General features: G+C 46.5%; 1 protein-coding gene across 2 annotated transcripts in view; it reads right to left on the minus strand.

Annotated features, from left to right (window-relative positions):
• The window catches only part of LOC142591706 (dual specificity protein phosphatase 22-like), a 108,839-nt gene that overhangs the window by 54,668 nt on the left and 30,038 nt on the right, over window positions 1–24,133 (minus strand). For both annotated transcript variants that reach the window (XM_075703950.1, XM_075703951.1), the window contains exons 2-3: window positions 18,650–18,772; window positions 16,674–16,790 (exon numbers count right to left, since the gene is read on the minus strand). In XM_075703950.1, coding sequence (XP_075560065.1) covers window positions 16,674–16,790; window positions 18,650–18,670 — 138 coding nt within the window. In that variant the 5' untranslated portion in view covers window positions 18,671–18,772. The remainder of the gene's footprint in view (window positions 1–16,673; window positions 16,791–18,649; window positions 18,773–24,133) is intronic.

Below are 24,133 nucleotides of genomic sequence, written 5' to 3' on the forward strand. Positions count from 1 at the left end.
CAGGTTAACATGGAAGGCTGGTTCAATAAGAAGGACCGTCGTTGTAGGTTCGGCTGAATCCTAGAGGGCCAGCGTATCACTGACTGCTGTAACTTCTTCAATGCAGGCAATCTTGGTGCCCTTGTTTAGGCGTTTAAATTCTTGACTGAAGTTTGTCAGCATTACTTTTGCTTTTCCTCCGTGCATTCGAACGATTCCTCCTGCGACGCAAATTTCGCGGTCGATCAGTATATGTTGGTCGCCCCCGACGGCGCCTTCTATACGCCTGCGCATGTTTCGGTGCCGATGGAAATAATGATACTGGAGAGAGGCGGGACGCTGACTTGATCTTCAAGCACACTCAAGACATGGCGGTATCACTTGGTCTTCGGATAGCGTTATCCGCTTGGTCCTCAGGTCCCCAGGGTCGCGCCGTGTTGGTTCAGAAACTCCATGCTCAGAATTACGTCTCGCGAGCGCTGCTGGAGGATAACGAAGGTCGTAGGGTAGGTCCGGTCATGGACAGTAATTATCGGCGTGCAGATTCCAGTCGGCGTTAACAGGTGTCCTCCAGTTGTCCGGATTTGACGGCCTTCCCAAGCGGTCTTTACTTTCCTGAGCTTGACAGCCAACTGTCCACTGACGACAGAGCAGTCGGCTCTTGTGTCCACTAAGACGCTGACATTTTGGCCATCTATAAGAACTTCAAGCTCGGTAGGTATTGGCTTTTCATTGCAGTTAGGTCTTGGCGTCGGATCACGGCTACGTCACGTTGATCTATGACTGGTATGTCGTGTCGTCAGGTCTTTTGTCGGCGTATTCTTGGCTTCGAGGCTTCGTCGGGACGACGGCGTGTCTTTGCTACGTCGTCGAGATAGATATTGAAGCGTCGTCGTCGGCAGCGGAGGATCTTCGGCATTTCGACGTACAGCAACCGCAGCTCCCTCGGTTGGTGCCTTTAGTTTTCCGGATATAGACTTACGGACCAGTGTATTGTCGCCAGTGTATTGGGCCAGTGGGCCAATACACTGGGCCAGTGTATTGTCGGCGCTGCCGCGACAGGTAGCGGCTTGGGGACGGCGAACAGGATGGTCGTCGAGGGCTCCACTGATTCGGCGAGGTGGTCGGCGATATCACGACGCTGTTCACTTTGCTCTGGGCGGGGCGCGTTCACGGCAAGCCCTGGTAGGTTCAAGTCGTGGTTTGAACAGCGGCGGTAGACGTGGCCGGCTTCACACTGATAGCAGAGCGGGCGGTGGTTTGGAGCGCGCCATTCGTCTATCTTCCTCGTTGCCCTGGGCGACGGGAGGGCGAGCTGGCGGCTGCGGCGGCGAACGACGGAACGGCGGGCTACGGCGGGCTACGGCGGCGTAGGTCATCGCTTCCGGCACGGGTGGCGGCGCTTCGGGCTGCACTTCAAAAACTCCCAGTGACCATCGAAGTTCGTACTTGAGCATGTCAGTGAACGAGGCCACCTGAAGTTGCGACGAACAAACCATCTTGCGCAGTTCATCGCGCACAATGACCCTGATGTCGTCGGAATCCAGTACTTGGATTTCGCACTGCGGCGTGAGCACTTGACAGTCACTTGAGCCTAGTGCGCATTTGAAGAGTTTTCTCAATCGTCGTTGTCTCTGTCAAAAACTCAGCTAGGGTATTCGATGAGTTACGGAGGCGCGCGCTAATTGAAGCACCAGTTGGATGCCGGGAGCCGCTCGCCACTCTCCACAGCTGCTCCTGCGCTCGCGAGAAATGAAAACATGCCAGAACAGCCAGGAGTAGGTAGCGCTGCCCTAATCTAACGGAAGAAGAGAAACACGAACGTTTAGCTCGCAAGCGTGCAGGTAAGGAGCCACTATATAATGCTTCGCACCACGGTAATTCCCCTTAAGAGAGTTTTAGCGCTAATGTTTTTTTTTACAGTGGAGTATAGTTAAATTTATCCAGCACCGTGAGAACTACGTTCAACATAATTAAGGTCCATCGCGTGACATGATCACGTTCTGGGGCAGCTTTGCCGGCTTTCAGTTTTGTGACGTAACAGCTCATCAAAATTTTTCCTAATCTCGCTAGTGTGTATGCTCGACATCGACACAAGTGATGACACTGATATGAGCTGTACCTACGCGGTTTAAATAGTCGTATGCAACTTTGTGTGTTTAAATGGGGTGCATATTGTGAGGTGCAAAACGTAAAAAAAGTATTGTTACTTACAAGAACTAAAGGCCTTGTCATTTTTCGTTGGTTGAATTAACGCGTTGCAACTATTTCTGAAATCTCTAATCGTTTTATGTTTACACCATATTACATAGGGCTCACTTTGGTGCGTAAAACGTCAATGGTCGTCAAAAACATCACGCGAAAAAAAAAAGCGTGGTTGGATGCACCTAACTATTAAATGGCTTTGTGGTGTGCAGGAGGTATGCGATTTGTTTTCCTCGCGTATCCAGCTAAGTTTCAGCTAAACGAGTCGCGTCAAAGTTCCATTTAGGCAAGAGTGCCTCAAATATGCTCTTCAGCGGAATCTACATTGAATACATTGTTGCCTTCCTTAGCGCTCATCGTTTTCTGTCGTTGTCTTATTAATAGACATAAATACGGCGTGCAGCAAGTGAATTTCCAAGACGGTTGTCTTATGGTTTCCGATGTAGAACTCGGAATAAAGTTCAGAGACGTTTTCATTGTAAATCTTGGTGTTGGTCTCTACGGACGCTTAAATAATTTCGCACTTAAGAAGGAACAAACAACCAAACAAAAGAAAGAAAGAAAGAAAGGAAGAAAGAAAGAAACAAACAAACAAACAAACAAACAAACTCAGTGATGTAGCCACATTTCAGTGGAAACGTCACCGGGTATTCAAACATTGCAGTAGCGCACCGACTGTCAAATGCGGCATAGCCATTGCAGGTCGGAAGCAAGAGGAGTGGTGAGCATAATTGTATTCTGCGCCTCGCTTTTCAAGCGATCTAAAAAAAAAAGAGAAAAAAGAACGGCTCATTTAAGACCATATGTAATAGCGCCTGCGTACAATATTGCCTCCGTTGCAAACATCTTGTCCAGACAAAAAAAAAAAGTTTTGTTTTAGAACCATAAAACTTAACGCAAAAGCTGTGGTAGATAAGCTTTTTCAGGACTAACACCTTGATTCAAGCAAGTTGGTTTATAGCTGTAAGAAGAACTGCAGCGTAATGAAACCATGACAAAATAAACTAATAAACACAGTACCGCCGTTGACTTACGGTGCCTTTATTGCGCCGTACGACCCGCGTTTAAATTACGACCCGCCGTGCACAATACGGCCTTTCGTTGCTGTTGCAGTTTTTGTGTGCATATAAAGGGGGCGAGTCCTGTGGTGCAATAAAGCAGCCGCGAGTGAGCGCCAGGACTGCGTTTATGAATGTCCTTTGTCCTTGTCTCGCCGCGCGATGCAGCTCTTTTTGGAGCTTTGCAGATCGTCACAAGGCAGTTCTGGCGAGTCAAGCCTGTATGGTGGCCCAGATGTGTACCAGGGTGACGCGTGCTTCATCACGGTTGTTTGGGAAGAAGTCGTCGCAGACGGTCAGAGTACAGACATCAAAGAACAGCGATGATTAGTACCCTATTCCGAAACGCACATTGAGGCGACACTGCTTCTCGACGTCACCGGGTGGAAGTAAGCGCCACATCTCCGCGGTAATGACGTATGTAGCTCCACGGTGATTACTGCGTTAAGGGTTTGCTCGCGAAACGCCCCTTCACGGTGTACATATTTGCAGCGCTAGCTTGATACACACTTACGCAGAAAGAAACAAGTAGGTTGGACTAGCGCTGGACATCAAAATAGTTTATTACACTGGTATACGCACAAACATATATATGCGTTCAGGCGCAAACATACTACATAAGCGGGGGTGCAAACACACCTATTGACCAATGAATATGTAGCATATGTTCATGTCCTACAAACACTTAAGCTACGCACAAAATAAAGCTCAAGTATCTGTAGGACATGAACATGTGCTAGACGCTCATTGGTCGATATATGCGTTTGCACCCTCTCTTGTGCAGCATGTTCGTCTACGCGCATATATCTCTGTGTGTAGCAGTGTAATAAACTCAGTTGATGTATAGTGCTTGTCTAGTCTTACTTGTTTATTTCTGTGAGTGCGCCTGTATTAAGTTCGCGCTGCAAATATGAATGGAAGCTCCAGCAACCAACCAGCCCGCCTCACGCATTGATTCCTGCACCGCATCGCCTTCGAGCAGACGCTCAGTGTGTCTGGTAACGCAATCACAGCCTATATGAATTGCCGGGGAGCGTTACTGAAAGGCAGCGACTACGGCCGTGGTGGTGGCGATGATGATGATGATGATGATGATGGGGGCGTTCCCTTTGAATGACGGTGGTAGCACAGGTCACCAAGCCAGTCTTTCTAAGCCTATATTTTGTGTATATTGAGGTGGTATTCACCTTCATTATCCAAAATAGAAAGTTCGCTTCATTTACGTTTCCGCTGCAGTTCTTAAAACACACGACCTCGTCCACAATTATCACTGGATGTCCGCATTGTCGCTACTCACGTCCACAATTATCGCTGTATCGTTACCGTGACATCCTAAGAGAATATCCTAAATGGTTTCTGCGGCGCTTTCCCCTACACGCGGAGCAAAGAAGGGTCGTCGAATTGAGACGTGTTTGTGGATATGTCCCTAACACTTGCATTCACTTACGAGCCTCGACTCAAAACTCTTCCGCAGTTAACACCGATTTTAAGACAGCGCTGACCCTGCTTGTTTGCTCCTTGCTTCTTTCTGCGTGTTCATCGTGCTAATCGTAACTACAATATGGCTTGCCTACTCGCCGAAACTGCCATTTCCGGCTTAGGTACGCTCTTATTTATTAATGCTCCCCTTCTAGCCTTCGTCTCTTGAGATTAGGGATTGCTTGAGAGACATATCTTTACTCCAGTGTTTTCGAGTAGGAATTTAGGGTGCCTGATTACGAGGAATTAGTTATGTAATCGCCGATAATAATTAGTGAGGCGCGGCACTAACTTTTGTGAAGAGGAAGCGCTCAGCTCAACTCTTTGGAACGTAGCTTGAGCGTTCACTAAAGGAACGTTCACGAACAAGGATCAAGAATCGAATGGTAAAGGAAGAAACTCTTGTAAAAAAACAGTTAGTTGCTAGCTCTTTCTTGCATGATTTTGTCCTTTATGTTCAAAGTGGCAAAAGCACAACCAGCGCAACCACTCATATCTCATTACTTTATATATTTTTTCTGGTGCGTAACAAAGCGCGGTTAATACAGCGTTGGTTTACCCTGAATTCGCTTTGTTTTCGGTGTAGTGCAGACGTCTGACGTCAGCTGGAAACAAAGACCGCTTGAAAGTATATAACTGTAATGTATTCTAGGGACGGGTAAAATGTTCATGGTCTGTCGCGGCCATTTAGTCGCTGTAGCCATCTGCAAGCGTAAACGCTAGTCCTTAATTTTATTTTTACAGTGTACAGCCGATAAATAAAATAAGAGCCATCCCATGGCATTTTAACCTGCATCTGCAGCCCAAATAGCAGTATTGTCATTGTTTTTTATGGATGTAATGGTGTAATTCACCCCATTTTCTCACTAACACCATGAGAAACAATGTGAGTTGATGTGGAGGTGCAGTTAAAATAAGTTCACCTTTGTTTCATGCATGTACGTACGTACGTACGTACGTACGTACGTACATACATACATACATACATACATACATACATACATACATACATACATACATACATACATACATACATACATACATACATACATACATACATACATACATACATACATACATACATACATACATACATACATACACGAAGAAACTCCCGTTTCTTCGTGAAGTGAAAAGCGAGAAATTGAAGCACGTTGATCTACACTTTTTTTTTGGAGCGGAGGGGGCGTGGGGCAGAGGCGAGCTTTGGGTAAGGGCATGATTAAAGACCTCTATCAGACTTATTCTGCTACAACTTGAGGAAATTTTCAATGAACCCTCGTGGTCGACGGGTGGTGGTAACCACGTGACAAGTGATTGCAAGTTCTATTGTCACTTAATAAATTGTGTTGCTGCAGGTTAAGCCTGCGTCAGCCAGTCACTGGCTCAATCTGCAAGCTGTTCGCACGCAAGAACGGTTCGTGAATTGGCCAGCGCCTTAGGTATCGTGTCACGGGCTGCCATGGTTGGCCAGCGCAAGTGCGTAGGCCAGTCGCGCCTTCACCTAACGTGCGAACAGCTTCGCAAGTTCGGCCCCCGATTACATGACTCCAGTTGTAGATTCCGCAATTTTTCGGCATTTTAGCTCAACCTAGCTCGAAATTACGTGTAGGGCGATGGTCGTAATCGAGAGCAGCCGGGGGCTCAAGGTCGGCGCACACCGGCTCGAAATAGGCATTGAACACAATTGAAATCACGGGACTGATCTCCTCACCGTGGGTCATCTGAAGTTCCCGCCCGGAGAAAGCGAGCCATTGGTTGTTGTCGGACCAGCAGGGATGTTTTAAGTAGTTCTTAAAGCACTCTTTTTTTAGCGGTACTGCGCTATTATTTAGCCCGTTAGATGTCTCTGGCACAGGCAGAGGTTTATAGGTTTCATGTAAGGAAACATTGTCATCTATCCGAGATTAGAACGAAGCTATAAGAAAACCGTAAGAGAGGTTTCTCATAAAGAAAGCTTCGCAGGTGAAGAACTAGTCTCCTGGTTAGCTCAAATGGTAGAGCGAATGCCCCTGAAAGGCTTTGGTCTCGAGTTAGATCCTCAGACCAGGAAGTTTGTCGTCGACTAGGGAAGCTTTTTTCTGAGAAACCCGTATTGGGTTTACTCTGTAGTTTCGTGTTACACTCGGGTGGATGGTAATTTTCTTTTTTACAGCATAATTTATGAATGGCCCCGCCCCTTACCCCCTTCATGAACAGTCTTCGCCAGAAAGTTTCAAGGTCACTTCGCCAGTAGCAGGATTTGTCGGCTGGGCATTGTTACAAGGCTTCTGCGTAACGCCTGGCGCTCTGACTCTCAGGAGAGCGGGAAGTACTGCCTCTCGCTGCCCCTGGAGCGATGGAACAGTGGAATAACTACGGGGAATCCAGTACGCAGCCTGTCGACAAGGTCGTTTAAAACGTGCAATAGCTTCGAGTCTTCCAACAAAGACTGCATACAGATATTGCAACGTCGCACGGTTTCAGCCGGGGAAAAGCTGCTGAGAGAATGGGAGAAGGTAAGGGCCATCTCATGGTTGAAGACCGGACAGCAGCACCTGGAAATTTCCACGGAATCCCATCCTTGGCTCACGCCATTCTGTATTAATCCGAGAGAGGCTTCGAAGGCCTTCGCGAGACGTTCCGGTCTTTTTGGCGTTGGAGAATGCTCGCACGTCGCCACAGTCGCAACACGAGCCGGTAAGACAGGCATTAATTACCTTTTACTTAGGCGTATTTCCTGAGATAAATACCTTGGCGTTGTACTTTTTTCATAGCTATGTTGCTCTCTCAAGAGTTCGTTGTAAGTGTAATGATTCCCTCTCCAGTGTGCGCTTGTTGTCGTTTGTCTTTTGGGTTGTACTGTTATGAATGTCAATGAGGAGCGAAAGTGCCGCAGCAGAAAAATGGGGAAGTTGCTTATTGAAGTGTACGCTTCGCCAAGCGTATGCTTCACTAAGTCACTTCCCAAGCGCATCAGAATTAGAACTACTGATTGATGACGCAGCCGGAGTAGCATAGTCTCCTGTCCCGGTGTCAGCAGGCCAGGTGCTGACGGCTGTGATTTGTGAACGGAGTGGTGCGTAAAGGTGTGGCACGTGTGGCCTAAAAATTAAAGCGTTCATTTCAGATGCAGAAATGCGTAATTTCCGCGTTCATGGGCAGTTTACGCTGGCTGAAGGATGTCTGGCGTGAACTGAAAGTTCAGGTAAGAAATGAGCAGTGCCAGCAAATATTTTGTTCTTGCAATAAGACGGCTAAAGCGGCGATGTGATGCGTTAAGTGGTCGCGCAAACAATGTTGATACCATTCCTTCTTATGTTTGCTGGTCACGTATGCTATAACGTTTAGATATGGCACAGTCTCGGCGCAACCTTAGTAACACGCATCTAGAACACAAGCAACGCAGAGTCGACATCAACTGATTGCGACGCCCGTGGGCCGTCGAAGTCAAACGACTCCAACGAGATCATATAAGGGGCCGTACTGGAACAAGAGCCACCGGCATCTCAGCAGCCACTTCAGGACTGACAGCAGCCACTGAGCGTGGTCCAAAACGATGCAGCGCTGTATAAGAGCCGCCACTTCTGGGCTGGCAGAAATGATAAAAGACATAGCTCCCGTCGCCCGCCTTCAGCATGTTCAAACTACGCGGCCGGCAATTCGTCGCGAATTTCCCATCGGGCCAATCAAACAAAAGCTGAGAGGGCAATCGGCAGCCGTAGAAAAGAAGAACAAGTAAAGCATACCTCGGGCGGCCGGGGTCTTGTGCATTTTCGACTATATAGAGAAAAAGAATATCCATTCTGCGCTATCTGCAGCTACTGGAAATGAGCCACTATGGCTGCCGTTTACCTTGTTTCGAAGAACCGCCATCGAAACGCGAAGATTTGATCAGCCAGCCTCCAAAGAAACGCAGGAAAAAAAGAATGTTTTGCGGTTTCTGCTTTGTTACGAACTGCCAGTGAGCGCTCGCGTCCTAATGTCTCGTCTTCGCCTCCATGTATGACTTTTCTCGACCTCATGCTGAATTGATAATTTTCTGCCCTTACTGAAATTGCAGTTTCGATAACAATTGTCACTGTCCTTTCCACAACCATAAACTTTTGTCTAGGTAAATGAAGGGAGAATATCACGTAACTTAGTAGCGGTTAACGGCTAGCGAAATTATCTGTCAGGGCCAAAGCCATCCCGAGAATGCCGCACAAAGATGAGGAACAAAGGAGCTTAAGGAGCCCGTCATCCTCGAGACGGCATCTCGATAATTAAGGCGCTTCTGCGAGAAGCGGTCGTCGGAGCTGCAATGCGGCCTCACACCGTTGCTCCGCGCACCATTCCCAGCGGTGGAGCCAAGGGGCGGCGCTCCGGGGCTCGTGAATTCCGAGCACTGCAGTCTGCGCCCGAACACCGGATCCGCGCTGCGCTTTTGTCAGTGAACTAGAACTTTCTGGATCTCCTAAAGCAGGTCAGACGGAAGTTACAGCATACCATCCGTGTCACTGATGTGTCGGTGTCAGGTAACTCTATTCTTGGGGCCTGCAGCCGGAGTTCGCAAAGAAGCTAGGCCGAGGCGGGGCGGGGATCTGTCTGTGCCGGATGCGAGATGGAGGCGTTCTACGAAGAAAAATGGGCTTTGGGTGCGCCTGCTCGATACTTTCCTTTTGAATGCTTCCGGCTACCCTCTGCAGCCTGCACGCAGTGTCGAAGCTTGACTCGCATTGAACATCGTGCGTCTTTTTCTGTTATCTCTCTTATTTTTTTATTGTTATGATTTTTATAGAGAGCTGAGTGCCTTTATTTGGTGTAAGATGAAAAACGAGCGGGCAAAATGTACTTAAAAACACAAAGGGCAGCCTAAGAACGCAAAACAGCATGCAGCGTTTCTCGCACGATATTCGTAACACAAAGGCGGCAATTCACTACTACAGAGAGACGAGGAACGTTACCAAATTACCTAAGAAATGCTTGTAATTGGTCTGCCACTCTGGATAATGTTATGTTCGCTCTCGCTTGGTCTGCCCCCGTTTTAAAGAACCGCTTTACCGTACGAACTGTTTTCTAATACGAGCCCCCCCCGCCCACCCCCGGGCACGCACGCACGCACGCACGCACGCACGCACGCACGCACGCACGCACACACACACAAACACACAAACACACAAACACACAAACACACACACACACACACACACCCGCGCGCACGCACACACACAAGAGTCCGTACACTATCAAGTTCTAAGAACAGGAGCTGGTAAATCGGGATAGGAAACCGTTATTATTTATTTGAAAAACAACATCCAATGATGTTCAGGAATTACTGCAGGGAGTTTGGTACGTTGGAATCCGAGTATCCGAGGACAACCTAATCTTGGAAGAAACGTTTAACGCAATATCACTGATATGAACAGAAATGGAAGCGGCCCTGAGATAGTCCTGCGGCAGACATAAAGTTACCTAGCACTGTTTTCGATAGCGATGGTAGCGACGGAGCAATGTTTTTTTTTTTTCACTAATGTTGTCAGCAATCAGTTATGGCGTTTAGCTTACGAAAGAAGGCCTTTGTGACTCGGGTAACATGCCGCGTATTCAAGAAAAACCTTCACTCTGCTAAAGAGGTGCGTGAGGGCAAATGCTAGAAAATCGTTATAAGTGAACTGAATATTAGCAAAGCGGATCTCACGAAAAAAAAAAAAGAAATTCAGGAGCCATTCCACTCTGTGAAGGTGTATAACCAGCGAAGCTGTATTCTTGGCCAAAGTTAAATCTTTACAAGATCGTTGTTGAGCAGTTGAGCGACTTGGATTGGTTTGGCACTTCAAAGCAAACTCTTCTAGCACAAACTGAGTGAACCATTTCTTGTTTAGTTTTGAAATATACACATTGAAGTTGCCAATGATGACTACAGGGGTAGTGTTACCACGGCTAAACTATGCAAAGTGCCTGATCATGAACTTCTTGATATCGAACTTGGGCGTGCCTGGAGATATAGAAACTGTGGATATCACAATTCCGTCTTTCGATTGTACGGCACAGACATCTCCACAGTCGGTGGCATTGTCCTCTTGCGAGTCAGGGGGGTATGGTCGTACATACATTGTCCGTTGTGTATATATGCCAATGCCTCCTGCTCGTGAGTCCATGTAGTGTTCACAAACGATTTCAGCATACCCATCGAGTTGAAACAATGGATCTTTATTATTATTATTATTATTATTATTATTATTATTATTATTATTATTATTATTATTATTATTATTATTATTATTATTATTATTCGTGGAGTGCGTGCTTTGACTCCGACCCGGTGTTGCACTGTGTCCAGGATCGGCACCCCGCTACCCTCTATTTATTGTTGACGCACAAACAAACAAACAAACAAACAAGAAAGATACATGGAACTCTAGCCATATACAGCTTCGCTGTAAAAGAACTTGGTGCGTTTAATATCTTTGCTGGCGGACGGCTGGTCCTGGGCAGTAACAGCTGATCACGGCTGCCCGGCGGCCGTTCTTGCGAGCCGCTCTATAGCGCCAGTGGTGCCCTGTGACTGCGGGCTTTCGTGAATAACTTCGGAGCGAGAAAAATCGGTTCTCTGTCAATAAATAAACAGCACACTTATGGGAAGAGGGAGTGCAAAACTCGGAGCTGGATGCACCCCGACTCGCGGAGGGAAGCGCAAATGCAAATGGCGAGGCATACGCAGGTTGGCTCAGGCGACGCAGCAGTGATGGGAGGTGAATGTGTTGGCGTTACAGTGGAGCACGCTCGCGCGAGCAACGATGAAGAGGGCTCGCGCATTCCGGCCCGGCCCGTTAAGCGTACGGTGTTGCACATCAGGCGCCCGTGGCTGCAATCTGAGGCATCGCTTCCAGTTCGGGTTCGCGAATTCCTGGCGTTCACGTGTTGCGCGCCGCTCTGCCGCGAGTGCACAGGCGCGCTGTGCAGCACCAGCCGCTCCGAGCGGACGACGAGCGCGTCCGCCCTCTTGCCGAGGCCAGATTCCGCGGATGGTCCTCATTCCGGCGCCAGTGCTGATCGGTTGAGTGGCCGCGGCTGCAGCCTCGATGTGTGCGCCTTGGCTGGCGGCGCACGTTCCTCGACCTGTCCCTAATGCTGAGATCACGGGACGAGTCCGCGCCCCATTGATGCGTTCGTACTTTATAACCGCGACGTGGAGGTTGCAGCCAGCTTCAGCCAATCAGGGACCGAATTTGTGCAGCTCTCGGCAGGGGAGCAAGTGGCGCGTTATTTGCCAGCGCCTTTGCTATTGCATTGTTTTCAGTCGTGATTGGACAGCGCAGTGGCGCCGTTCTATAGCGAATCTTTCGTTCGTGAACAAAAAAGAAATAAATAAAGAAAAGAAAGGAAGAAAGAAAAGAAAAACAGAAAACGAATTTGACTTCCTTTTTTGGGTCTGGATCCTGTTTCCGTTACGCTGTAGGGTATGCGTGCGATGACGTGTAGACAACATCGATAATGTTGACAAACAAATCGTTGTGAGAATCCACGCGATGTTGAGAGAAATATGAAATGCAGTCCGGAAAAGGCAAAGGGCAATCGGTATTTAGGGGACCGCATTGAAATTCGTTGAATCAGCCCGCGTGGGAGGCTCAGCGTGAACGAACGCTTATACAGCGTCGTAGTATTTAGACATTTTTGTTAGGCTTTCTGTAGTACAAAGCCGTGGTAAGCACCTCGCGTGGGTCCTGACAGCTGGACTGTCGGTGAAATTCCTTCCCGACGAATGGCACTTTTGAGATATGTAATGAAGAAGAATAAAATGCCGCAAGAGAACGCTTGTCGAGATTGTTTCGCGCTGTACTTGTAACGTTCTCCAGGTTAAAAAAAATAAACAGTCTTATTTATTTTATTATAATTTTTGTGAACAAATAGGGAATCCAATCGCCTGAAAAAAAAATGAGGAAAAGGGGGAGGGGGGCGAGCTGAATCTCAAAAGGACAGGAAAAAATAATGAATATTTTGTAGTGACGATATCTAATCCTTTTTAGGGCGGTTCGTACGACACTCTGGCATTTTCGTCAGTTTTCTGGAGGAGTTTGATCACTTTTACTTTTAATTCCTGAGTGGTTTAGACGATCGTCGTCAAAGTGTTACAGCGCTGATTGGTATTTGTATTCAGAAACCACGCGCACTGTTGTGAACGCTTTGCCGTATAAGCCGCCACTATAGCGATCTCAGCAAAAAACTCCCCGCCGCATCCCTCTCCACACCCATTCTACTTTGCGATTACAGTTATGCGAAAACGTTCCGCCAAGTACATACAGCCAAACACGCTAGGTAAAAAAATTAATCGTATTTTTCACCAGGCAAACATCTAAATAACGCATTTCGTATGTCGGCACAAGTGAAAAAAAGGTGGAAAAAGAAGAATTCTTCTGTATTTAATAGCAAAAATGATGCGATTTCGGTTGTGTCGGTTCATGTCCCGAAAAGAGTTCATTCACGTGATATCAATTTCAAAGCAGCGCACATGCACTGGAAACCGTGATTTCAATTTTCATCGCCTGTTCTCATCCAACTACATCAGCCTCTCCGACGTGCGAACTTAGCTCTCTTTGGTACGTCTGGCGCAAGGGGCCAGTGAACCACCCTTGCATGACTAGCAAGGGAGAGGAATTTAATTTTCGAGATTCAAGAAACCCATGTGGCGAAAGCTTACAACCGACAGAACGAAATGAACCGATCAGGAGATCCACGCGCAATAACGCGGACTGCATCGTATATATATGCGCGACACGTTTCACCTAGCGGGTTTTTCTATTAGCCGGTCGGCGTTAGGCGATGCAGGATACTGCAGGACATGGAGCGGCAGAGAGAGCGACAATGCGCATCAGATTCTCTGCCCTTTGGAGAAAAAAAAAGATGGATGAGGAAAGGGCTGAAGCTTGAATTGTACCGCTTCTATAGCACTGGCGTTAGAGGATGTCAAGAAAGAGTATGATCTCCCGACTAGACAAGAGCGAAAATACGCGGGGTTGGATTCGCAAAAATTTGATCGCAAGAACTGTCGTGTCTTTGGTCTGCACCTCCGCTGTCACTTCTATGTTTATGAGTATTGGCCGTTGAAGCTGTGCTTGCAAATAGTTATTTCGCTCGAAAGACTTTGCTAATCCGTCCTCGAGTCCCCGGCGCGCCCAACGCCGAGCGCGCAGTCGAGGCACGCAGTGTAGGCGTCGAAGGGCGGTGGAAGGCGCATACTAATGGTAGCGGGTATTGATTTCAACCATGAGCTGCCGTGGCCGGCTATGCGTGTCGAAAGGACATCGTGGCGCCGCGTGCGGTTCGGTGTGCGGGGCGGACGTTTCCGTGCCTCGGCGCTGATCGCTCGCGTGACGCGTCCGGGGGGCGCGCGGACTTGCTCGCACAAACGCGCACACGCACGTGCCGCGTTCGTCCTTTGGTCTGGTGCTGCTCCTTCTTTGTTATTTAACCCGACTCACATCCAGAACCGGAAAGTAGGGCACCGGAGGGCAGGAAAGACCACTTTCTTCGCTATACTTGGTCACGTGTTTGCTTAGCTTTGGGCTGTGGCCGGAAGCAGGTTTTTTGCGCAAGCGCCCGCAAACGCCGGGTTTGTTACGAGCACGCTTGTATAGGTTGTGCTGTCTTTTATCAAATCGGTGAAACTACATCTGCAACAGCAACTCCGGTATACCCTTAACAGACCAGAAGAAGGCGTGTTCCCACGCAAGCAGGGGGCAACCGTGTTTTGGTCTCTCTTAAGATATGCTGCATTTAAGCGCGCACGAGTGTTGACAACAGTGGGATGGTAGAAAGTACTGCGTTAATTCTCGCACAGTAAAAAGTGGTATTCGCAGGTCGAAAATTAATAGGGGTTTGTCTTATTTAAGGGCTCCAAGTTCATTTCTAATCTTCACATACGCTTTGTTTTAAGGTGTACGACTTTGTGATTGTTTTATTATTGCCAAGGAGGACAGGCTTCCTAATCGCTTGCCGTATGAAGGGTAAAAATCTCACTGGAAATATTTATCTATTTATTCACATTACTTTACAGGCCCATTGAAGGGCATTGAGTAAGGGGGGCAACAGTAATTACACGACAGAAAAATAGCAAAGTGCGACATCGTAGGTTCATTCAGGTTATCACGGAATGTTTCACTATTGGAGATGGATGCAATGTGATCCGGGAGACCGTTCCAATGTGCAATAGCTCTTGGTAGTGGTGATGAGTTAAATGCCTGCGTTTGACCATGAATGTGCATGAAACTGAGTGCGTTGTGAACGCTTCGAGATGTGCGCACAGGAGCATGAAGCGGCAAACAGTGAAAGTTATTACTATAAGTGTACCTGTGAAACAGACATAAAAGAGCAATTACTCGGCAATCTTCCAATGACTGAAATGCAAGGTCTTGTTTTATTCGGGTAATGCTCGAATGATAGTCGTAGTTTCCAGAGATGAATATGGCTGCCCTATTCTGAACGGCTTCCAAAATACGGATTAGATGATTTTGATATGGTGACCACGTAGATGAAGCGTATATTACTTGTGGGCTAACATAAGCAAGATATGCTAATTTTCCTACATTAGAAGGCGCGTTGCGCAAGTTTCTACACAGGTAGCCGAGAGATTGAGAAGCCTTGGATGAGGCAGTTGCTACATGCGTTGTCCCGGATAAGTCTGATGAAAGATAAACGCCGAGATATTTGTACGATGGGGCAGTTGAAACTACGGTATTGTAAATCGAATAGGGAAACACTGAGTTAGTGCGCTTTTGACTAAGCGAGATTAACTTGCATTTGGAGGCGTCAAGGGACATCTGCCAAGGTGCGTACCATATATGGGTTAGTTCAAGGTCATTTTGGAGAGTAGAATGATCATCGAAACATTGAATATTGCGGTAGATGACGCAGTCGTCAGCGAACAACCTAGCTGAGGATGATAGGTTTGCGGGCAAGTCGTTGTTGTGTATCAAAAAGAGTAATGGACCTAGCTCACGGCCTTGGGGGACACCGGACGTGACGCCTCAAGGGTTAGACGAAATGTTGTTGACCACTGTGAATTGCTGACGCGAAGGCAAGAAGTTACGTAGCCAAGACAGTGTTAATTAATCAGTACAAAGGGCATATCTTCGCTTAATTAGCGTTGCCGTAGAAAATTAAATACTGACAATGCCGAGCTTGTTAGTAGATTATTTTTTGCAAGTCTAGAAAAAAGTTGTAAAATCTTGAAGCACAGGTGTGCACTAGTGGCGCTTTCACTTCATTCGTTGCACATCTAATAGCAATGGTAAGAGGGAAATGGCAAGTTTTACTGGTTGGCAGTCTCTACCATTGTGTCAACCCTTCACAATAACTGAAGTTCGAGGAATAGCGGTTCCATGCTTTCCTTGTCTGCTTGTCGCGGCCAATATAATTCAGAGTGCCGCCTGTCAACGAACACATCAGGGCCCGTATTAAAACAAAAAAAAAGAACGTCTTACGCTAGAATTGTTTGTAAGAGAAAATTTCAGCCAGTCCCTATATGCTGGAAATGTTATTAGCGAAGGCGGATCGGCCAATGGTAAAACGCACTTACGAAAGAAAAGCTTTGTGAATTCAGTCCCAGAAGCTTAAGTAAACCTACACGTGGACAAGTTCTCTAAATTAAGAGACATGAGAATGAACCACGGGACAGAAAGTCTCTCGAGTGCAGTAAGTAAACATACACACCGAGAAACACGGAGAAAATGTTCCACTCAAAGTGGTGTAACGGAATAACAGGGGCAATCTCTCTTTTGAAGCACGCCGGGAATCCGAAAGAAAACTCATCGAGAAATTTGAGAAACAACGACGACATTTAACAACAGCAGTAGAAAAAAAAAGGAAAGGCTCCTGTCGAAAAGCATTGACACAGCTCTAGACATGCGCCGTGTTTATTATATGTTTTTTCTTAAAGTCCATACATCAAGGCACTGCATCTGCGCGTGCCATGCACTGCACAGGCTTTCTCACCTCGTGCAGCTTCCTGGCCGTGTCGTGGATGGATATGATGTGCGTGATGTTGTTGGCCTGGAGCTGCTCGGGGTCCTTGGAGTCTCGGAAGTTGCCAATGTACACCCCCGGCAGCACCTGCGACAGCCCACGCACCGCGCCTCCGTTCTATTATTAGTGTTATTATTTTTTTAACGCGCTGCTACCTCTCGCTTCTCGACGGAACGGAATGCAATGTTGTTTGGTCGTATACCAGCCATGAGCCACGATGATAGCGTTTAGCCCATGGCTGCATACGCTATGAGCCTCGTGGCTCATAGCGCACGTGGCTGTGAGCCTCGGTCTGCGATGAGCCGTCGCGGATGGTCCGCGATGGCTCATCGAATACGGCGTTCCACTGCTGTACACACGGGCGTGGCTTCGATTTTCCGCGCAGCCGCGTCCTGATGGGGACGGAATGGAAAAAATAAAAAGACCCGTTCGTTGAGAGATTTACGCGCACGTTGAAGAACCCCGGATGGCCGAAATTAGTCCGGATCAATCAAGGAGAGACTCTCTCGTGGCTTCCTGTGCATAATTTCGACGTTAATGCCCATAAATTATTACTTTGGGAATAACCGTGAAGCAGTCAGTACGTATGCCGATTTGACAAACTGTACCCTGACAAGTATGCGTGGGTTTCCTCATCTCGTGTACTTTATTTAAGCATTTCTTAGCATTTGAGCGAGCTTTATTAGCGTTAGGGCTTCTTTCCCCGAAAATTAAAGTCATCAAGAAAGCTGATGTTAAGTACAGAGCTTATTCAGACAACGGGCGCAGTTTCGCTTTTGTGAATGCCACTTATTGGCAATTTAGTGCGGATACGTACGAGGCGAAAACAGGGCTGTGCTTTCCGACAGAGCATATGTTGCGAGAAAGGAAATTCTCCGAACGCTTGACAAATCATGGAAGGGCCGCTGAAGTGTGTACTACTCTGTCGTTCGCTGGGTAAGTGCAGTCGACCGCACACTCTGACTGGCGACGTAAATGTGCTTTAAAAGCATAGCGACAGGAAGAAGGCACAAACAGGCATATACGTCGGTGCTCGGTGCTCTACTATAGTCGAAAAACCTCGCGTGTGTGATTGCTCACTGCTACTGAAAGCTCGGAACTTCGAAGGCACATCCGAAAACAGCAGCTCGAAAAAAATAAAGATAAAAAAAACGAATCAAGAAAGAAAACGAGTAGCAGACGGCAGAAATTACACTTCCGTCCTGTTTCGCTCCATTGGTTTCAGCTAGTATGACTCAGCGCCAGCTTCCGCATGCCTATCAATATTGCTAAAATGCATTTGAAAGTATTATGTTGCCTCAAGTTGACGTATACGTCCAAAGACCCAACAAATGCGCTCGTATATGCATGAAGCAATGAGCGCTTATAGAACGCAGACGAGTGCGCGTTTAAGCGCAACAGTTATATGAGAAATGGAAAACGGCACGGGAATTTCTAAACTTATTTTTACTCGACCGCCTTCCGTTCTCCAAAAATGATGATATTTCGAGAAGCCATCAGAGGAATAACAACGTTTATATTGTTTTTATCCGCTTCTAAACCTATAAAAAAATTGCCCAATTAGTTTCTTGCTGTTTTCCAGAAGAAGCTATTTCTTTCCTAACTTTATTTTCCTAATAGAGCGATGCGTTTACCCCTGGAACTAAAGAAAGAAAAAAAAAGAAAGGGAGCGAAAATAAGTGAAGGGCTTAGGTTTCTTTATTTTGCATGTTTTAGGCTTTTCTTTCTTTTTTTCCCCCCTTCCTCGCTCACGTCGCTCTGCAATTTTTGCGCGGTAGCAGGCTTGGAGCTCTTTCGAGCACTCTGAAAAGACTTTCTCGACCTTCTGTTTAGGATAACCAGGACCGCAGCGGGGCTTAATTTTCGCGCTCCATAGCGTGGCTCGCTCTGGTCCCGTAAACGCAGCAGACGGCACATAGCGAGTGACCAAAGCGCGGCGCCCTCACCTTGTTCATGCCATTACCCATGTTGTTGGTTGAAGCAGGGCCCTCCGTGGCTTCATGGTGCAGGGGTTCTCAGCTGCGGTCTGCTGCAGCCCGACCGGACTCTCCAGCGGGCGCGGTCGGGATCTGAAGCGAGGCATCGAGGGGGGTGCCGCCATTAGACCCGCCGAATGCGCGCGCGGCCTAACGCAGAAAGCTTTTTTCGCGGAGTCCCTCTGTGATGACTCTTCGCTATACTACTCCCATTTTCAAACGCGAGGTAATTAACGCGTCGCCGTCGGTCGGCGCCTGCAGCTCGCTTCCGAGTCCAGGCGCGGTTTTTCGCACCCGCCTTCATGGTGCTGTCAGCTAAATAGGGCAGCTTTGCACGCGGAAATAGCGCACGTTTCGCCGTCTGTCCGGGAGCGTGCTTGTCGCTGCCAACGCGGTGTTATACGGTGGGCTGAATGCTTTATTTTACAGCGAGAGTCGCTTTCGGGAACGGCGTCTGCAACGACAGCTCCGTACTATACACTGCGTCATCCTGCTTCCAGCGTCCTTTACTGAAGATATGAAATGTGGCCCTCTCAGGTTTCACAGTCCAAGTGAGGCACACGCCTGTGCCTTTAACAAAACTGCCGCTGTCAAAGACAAGGCATCTTCTTTTTTTTTTTTTGCACTGCAAAATCCGTGTTCCTTGCTGTTAAAGAGAATTCTCGGTCTTTTTGTTTTTTTCCTGTATGGCTGGTGGCAGTGAGGTTAATGGCGAATTACTTTTTAACAGCAGCAGGAAAATTGACCTCCAAGACTCGCTGTATTTGACCCATTACTAAAATTACCTGAAGCCAAGTTCACGGTGCATTTTGTTCGTAGGAACAGTTTGCCACTGACCGGCTGCTTTCGCTAGTAATATGTTCCCGTAGACGGGCGTCTCTTCTTACAAAGCGTTCTAGTGTGCGAAGACTGTTATGGGTCCCGTTCACGTCTGAAAAGCGTCATTTGCCAAGATCGTCGGCAACTAGCTGTTGCCTTCGCCACATCAAAGTGCAGGGTAGCTAACCGGGCTCAATTATGGTTAACCTGCCCGCCTTTCATTTATCCTTTTTCCTCTCTCTATATGCCTCTCTCTTAACGTAGAATACAATATCACAGTGTAGCCTGCGCGCTATATTCATTGGTGTCCTGCTTATGTAAATATCTGAGTGAACTAGTGAACGAAAAACAGTGAACGGGTGAACGCATGAGAGCGGGAGGTAAAACCTCATTGTTGCTCAGTGGAAAAACTCTTAGCCGTTTTGTTTTGTCAAGAAATTTCTTACCCAGAATGCTTCTTTTTTACTGCTGATTGGGAATATCCTTGTTATAAAAAGCAGGCTCTTGAGACAGAAAAATATAACCGACTCATAAAATAAATAAAAGTACGTTACTTAAGTGTATTGTACGCCACAGTATAAATGCACCGACCACGTGTTAGTAATCAACAAAATGACGGAAGCAATATATACAGTTTTTTTTTTAAATCTCCGTCACATTATCTGCGCATGCTAACAGTGCGTTATTCGACTAACGGAGCTTTGAGACGGTGTAGTACAACTTCAAACAAGGGATTGCGCAGAGTCGCGTCGACTATCACCACAACCAGCTCATCCTAGAGAAAACACTCCATAGATTATAACAATTGAACTGGTGAGCTAAAAGTAAACTTTTTACAGGGCACAGAAAAAAAAAGGAAACAGCGGACGCTTCGGCGCAACGCTGTTCACGTCAATGCAAGTCCACAGACGTGCATTTGCGTTTGGTTTCGTTTGGTGCCTACGGATATGGCTGAACCCACTACGGGGAATCGGCCATGAATCGGGTGGCGGTAGGTAGAAAGGAAAGAATACTTAAATAGAATTTTGTAATTTAAAGAAGATATTAAATGAATACTAATCGTTAATATCAGTATTCAGGCTCTATTATTTTAAACTTTGAAGTTAATATTTTTCTGTTCTCTTACAAAGTTAAATATGGCATCACATACGTTACTATTGCAGTGTCCTAGAGCCGACGCCCCAAGAGACAGTATCACAGGAAGCGTAATGACCAATTCATTTGCATTGTCGTGCTCTGAGCTTTCCTCTTTGTCTTTTCCGTCCGAGGAGCTGCCGACTTAATTCAGACAGCTAAGCGTTCCTCATCTAGTCCCTGGTGGAATAGCGAATGCACACGAGTTTATAGAAGAAGGAAAGCTGCTTGGAAAAAACTTCTACATAATCAGAGCCCACAAAATTGGAAAGATTATCAATTTATTTCGGCAACCTTCAAACGTACGATTAAACATGCAAAACATGAGTACGATAAAAACCATTTTAATTATCTATCTAATTCCAAAAACAAACGTGCTTTATTTAATTACCTTCGTTTTAGAAACAAACTCCCAATGAGCATTAATGTAGACTCAGTCGTATATACCTCACAGGAAATGCAGGAGTCCTTAGAACTACTAGCTAAAGGACTGGAGAGTCGATTCGCAACGCGTCTTCAAACTTCTGCTTTTTCTCCTGAATTCTCAGGCTACAAGGAGATATCCTATTCGGAAGTAGCCAAGGTTATGTTACAGTTGCCAACTACAGCGCCTGGCCCGGACGGCATAACAAATGCAATGTTAAAGATTTTCTTTCAAGAAGCTCCACGTGAGCTTCTGAAGTTGCTAAACTACTCTGTTAGTAACGCATGGATTCCACAAGAATGGAAGATCGCCAAAATTATTCCGTTAATTAAAAAACCAGGGGCAGGGTATACTATCGACAACATCAGACCAATTGCGTTGACATCAAACATAGTGAAACTTATTGAAAGAGTGCTTCTCGGACATATTTTAGAGTTTATTGACGACAATCGATTGTTGAGTCCGTGCCAAATTGGATTTCGATCTGGCTATTCAATATGGCACGCGCATGTAGACCTTGAAAGTCGCATGAACATCGCCAGACAGGAAAAACAATACGCGGCTCTAGTTACCTTAGATATATGCAAAGCCTATGACAGCATTGGACATACAATTTTAACGAATCGGTTACAGAGCCATTGCTTTCCAGGCTATATAGTAGCATGGGTGCATGAATTTTTAAAAGACCGGGAGTTCTATTGTTTTCGAAGCGGCTATTCTTCCAGTAAATATAAGCAAACAAGAGGTGTGCCTCAGGGATCGGTACTTTCACCAGTATTATTTAATATTTTACTGAGCAGAATCCCCGTTCACCCAGCTGTCAGTACATACGTTTATGCTGATGACATTGCCTTTTTTGGTATGGCTAGCGACATATACTCTCTTTACGAAATACTGCAGTCGTATCTAAGGGAACTGGAAGGCTGGCTGGATAGCTTACACTTAAACCTGAATGCTAATAAGTGTGCTATCCTTGTTTTTCCCGTTAAAGACCCAGTATACATATCGCTTAACTATCATCTCGAAGATATCCCACAAGTAGAATCACTAAAATACCTTGGAGTGATTTACAACGGAAATCTTAACTGGCGGCCGCATATTGAATATATTGCGACAAAAGGAGCTCGTTCAATGGGCATTTTGCGCAAGTTGAGCAACCGAAGAACAGGTATGCGAAGAAAATCCCTCTTGATGGTGTATAAGATGTATGTTCGTCCGGTGTTAGAATTTGGATGCGTTTTATTCTCAGGTGTTCCAGTATACAAGCTTCGGCCGCTAGTTTTGTTGGAACGAGAGGCGCTACGTCTGTGCTTAGGCCTCCCAAAATTCGTTTCGAATGCCGTATTATACCTGGAGGCAAGAATCCCACCCATAATATGCCGATTTCGCCTTCTGACAGTTCAGACTTTCCTAAGGCTATATGAATCCCCATTAAACCGCCTACAAATTATTTTCCTCTCTAATCCAGAATTATTTTTTCCTATTCATTGGCCCAGGTTTCATAGACCACAGATTATATTTGTGCAAACATTACTTGAACCACTAAATGTACAGATTCGCGAGGTGCTTCATGATAATACGCATTCAAATTACCCAGAGATCAGGTTTGATGACATTTTCCCAAACCACGCTAAACTCCTCCCTTACGGCATTTTAAACGCCATGTTGCAAGACCACCTGAGCAGCCTAGAAACAAACGTTATCATTGCAACAGATGCCTCACAGTGCGAGGAAAAAGCTGGCATTGGAATATTTTGTCCTGCGCTCGACTGGTCTTTTTCTTTAAGGTTGCCTGATTTTGTGCCTATTTTTCTGGCCGAGTTGTTAGCAGTAATCCTAGCTTTACGTAAATTAGACCAAATTATTACAACAGCTGCCATTCTGACTGACTCCCTTTCAGTATGCTCTTGCCTTACCGCTACTAATGAGTCACCCATGCTAAAACTATTCCGCTTACTAGTTCCTGCCCATGTGCGATGTGTTCATTTGATTTGGGTGCCAGGGCATAAAGGTTTGTTTTTTAATGAAACTGCTGATTCACTGGCAAATGCATCACTATCCGGCCCTGTTCTTCCAATTCTACCAGTGACAGCACAGATCACGGCGACAAGATTTCGGATGCGATCAATAAGATTTGCCTTATCAAACCCACATTTGACTGCTTCTCCAGAGTATAAGCACCTGGCATTTCCCTGGCATAGCGAATCCTGTGACACAAAGATGCTGGAGGTCTGCCTCACCAAATTACGCTGCCGCATACCCTCGCTGAATTTCTACTTACACAGGTCGGGTTTGGTTCCCTCCCCCCTCTGTTCTTTTTGTAATGAGGAAGAGACGATACACCACTTTCTTCTATCTTGTCGCCGCTTTACTGCGCTTAGAAAAAGATGGTTGGAAATACCTTTTCGAAGAATTGGCCTGGACTTGACAGAACCTGCAATTCTTTCGTTCGGAGCGTCCACTTTGGGATTCAGTCACACGGATGCATGCTTCGCTGTCCGAACATTCCTTATGGAATCTAAACGAATGCCCTGCTAAATTCCTTTATTTTTGTTTTTACTTTTAAGTTAATTATTACCAATTCAATATTACCTTCCTGATGTTATTTAACAGGCAATTCTGCGCTATTCAATGCTATTGCAATAACTATTAGGAAATTTATGCTCCATAATAATTTCGAATAATCCACCCATCTCTTGGCCAATCCCCCATCGTGGGTAGGAGCCACACGCATCACAGGCCACAACAACAACAACAACAACAACAATCACGCTTGTCTTCGCTTCCTGAAAGGATGCACGCCTCGGTGTCTGAACCATCACCGTTGGAAGAAGAAAAAGACGAAGGTTCGACAGTTCGCCCGGGGGGGGGGGGATTCTTTGCTGCTCGTCAGACCAGGCTTGTGTTCAAGATTTACTGAAGTGCGATGTTTTCGCGACACATCCGGTGAGCAGTTTCATTCCTCATCACCTCGCATGTACCAAAGGCCTAGTCCGCGGTGTCGACATAAGTCTATGTCCGGCAGAAATTTTGGAAATGTTTTCAGCGGCAGGCGTGATTTCTGTGTATCGTTGCAG

This window comes from Dermacentor variabilis, chromosome 1, assembly GCF_050947875.1.
Source record: "Dermacentor variabilis isolate Ectoservices chromosome 1, ASM5094787v1, whole genome shotgun sequence".
In the NCBI taxonomy this organism is placed as follows: domain Eukaryota; kingdom Metazoa; phylum Arthropoda; class Arachnida; order Ixodida; family Ixodidae; genus Dermacentor; species Dermacentor variabilis.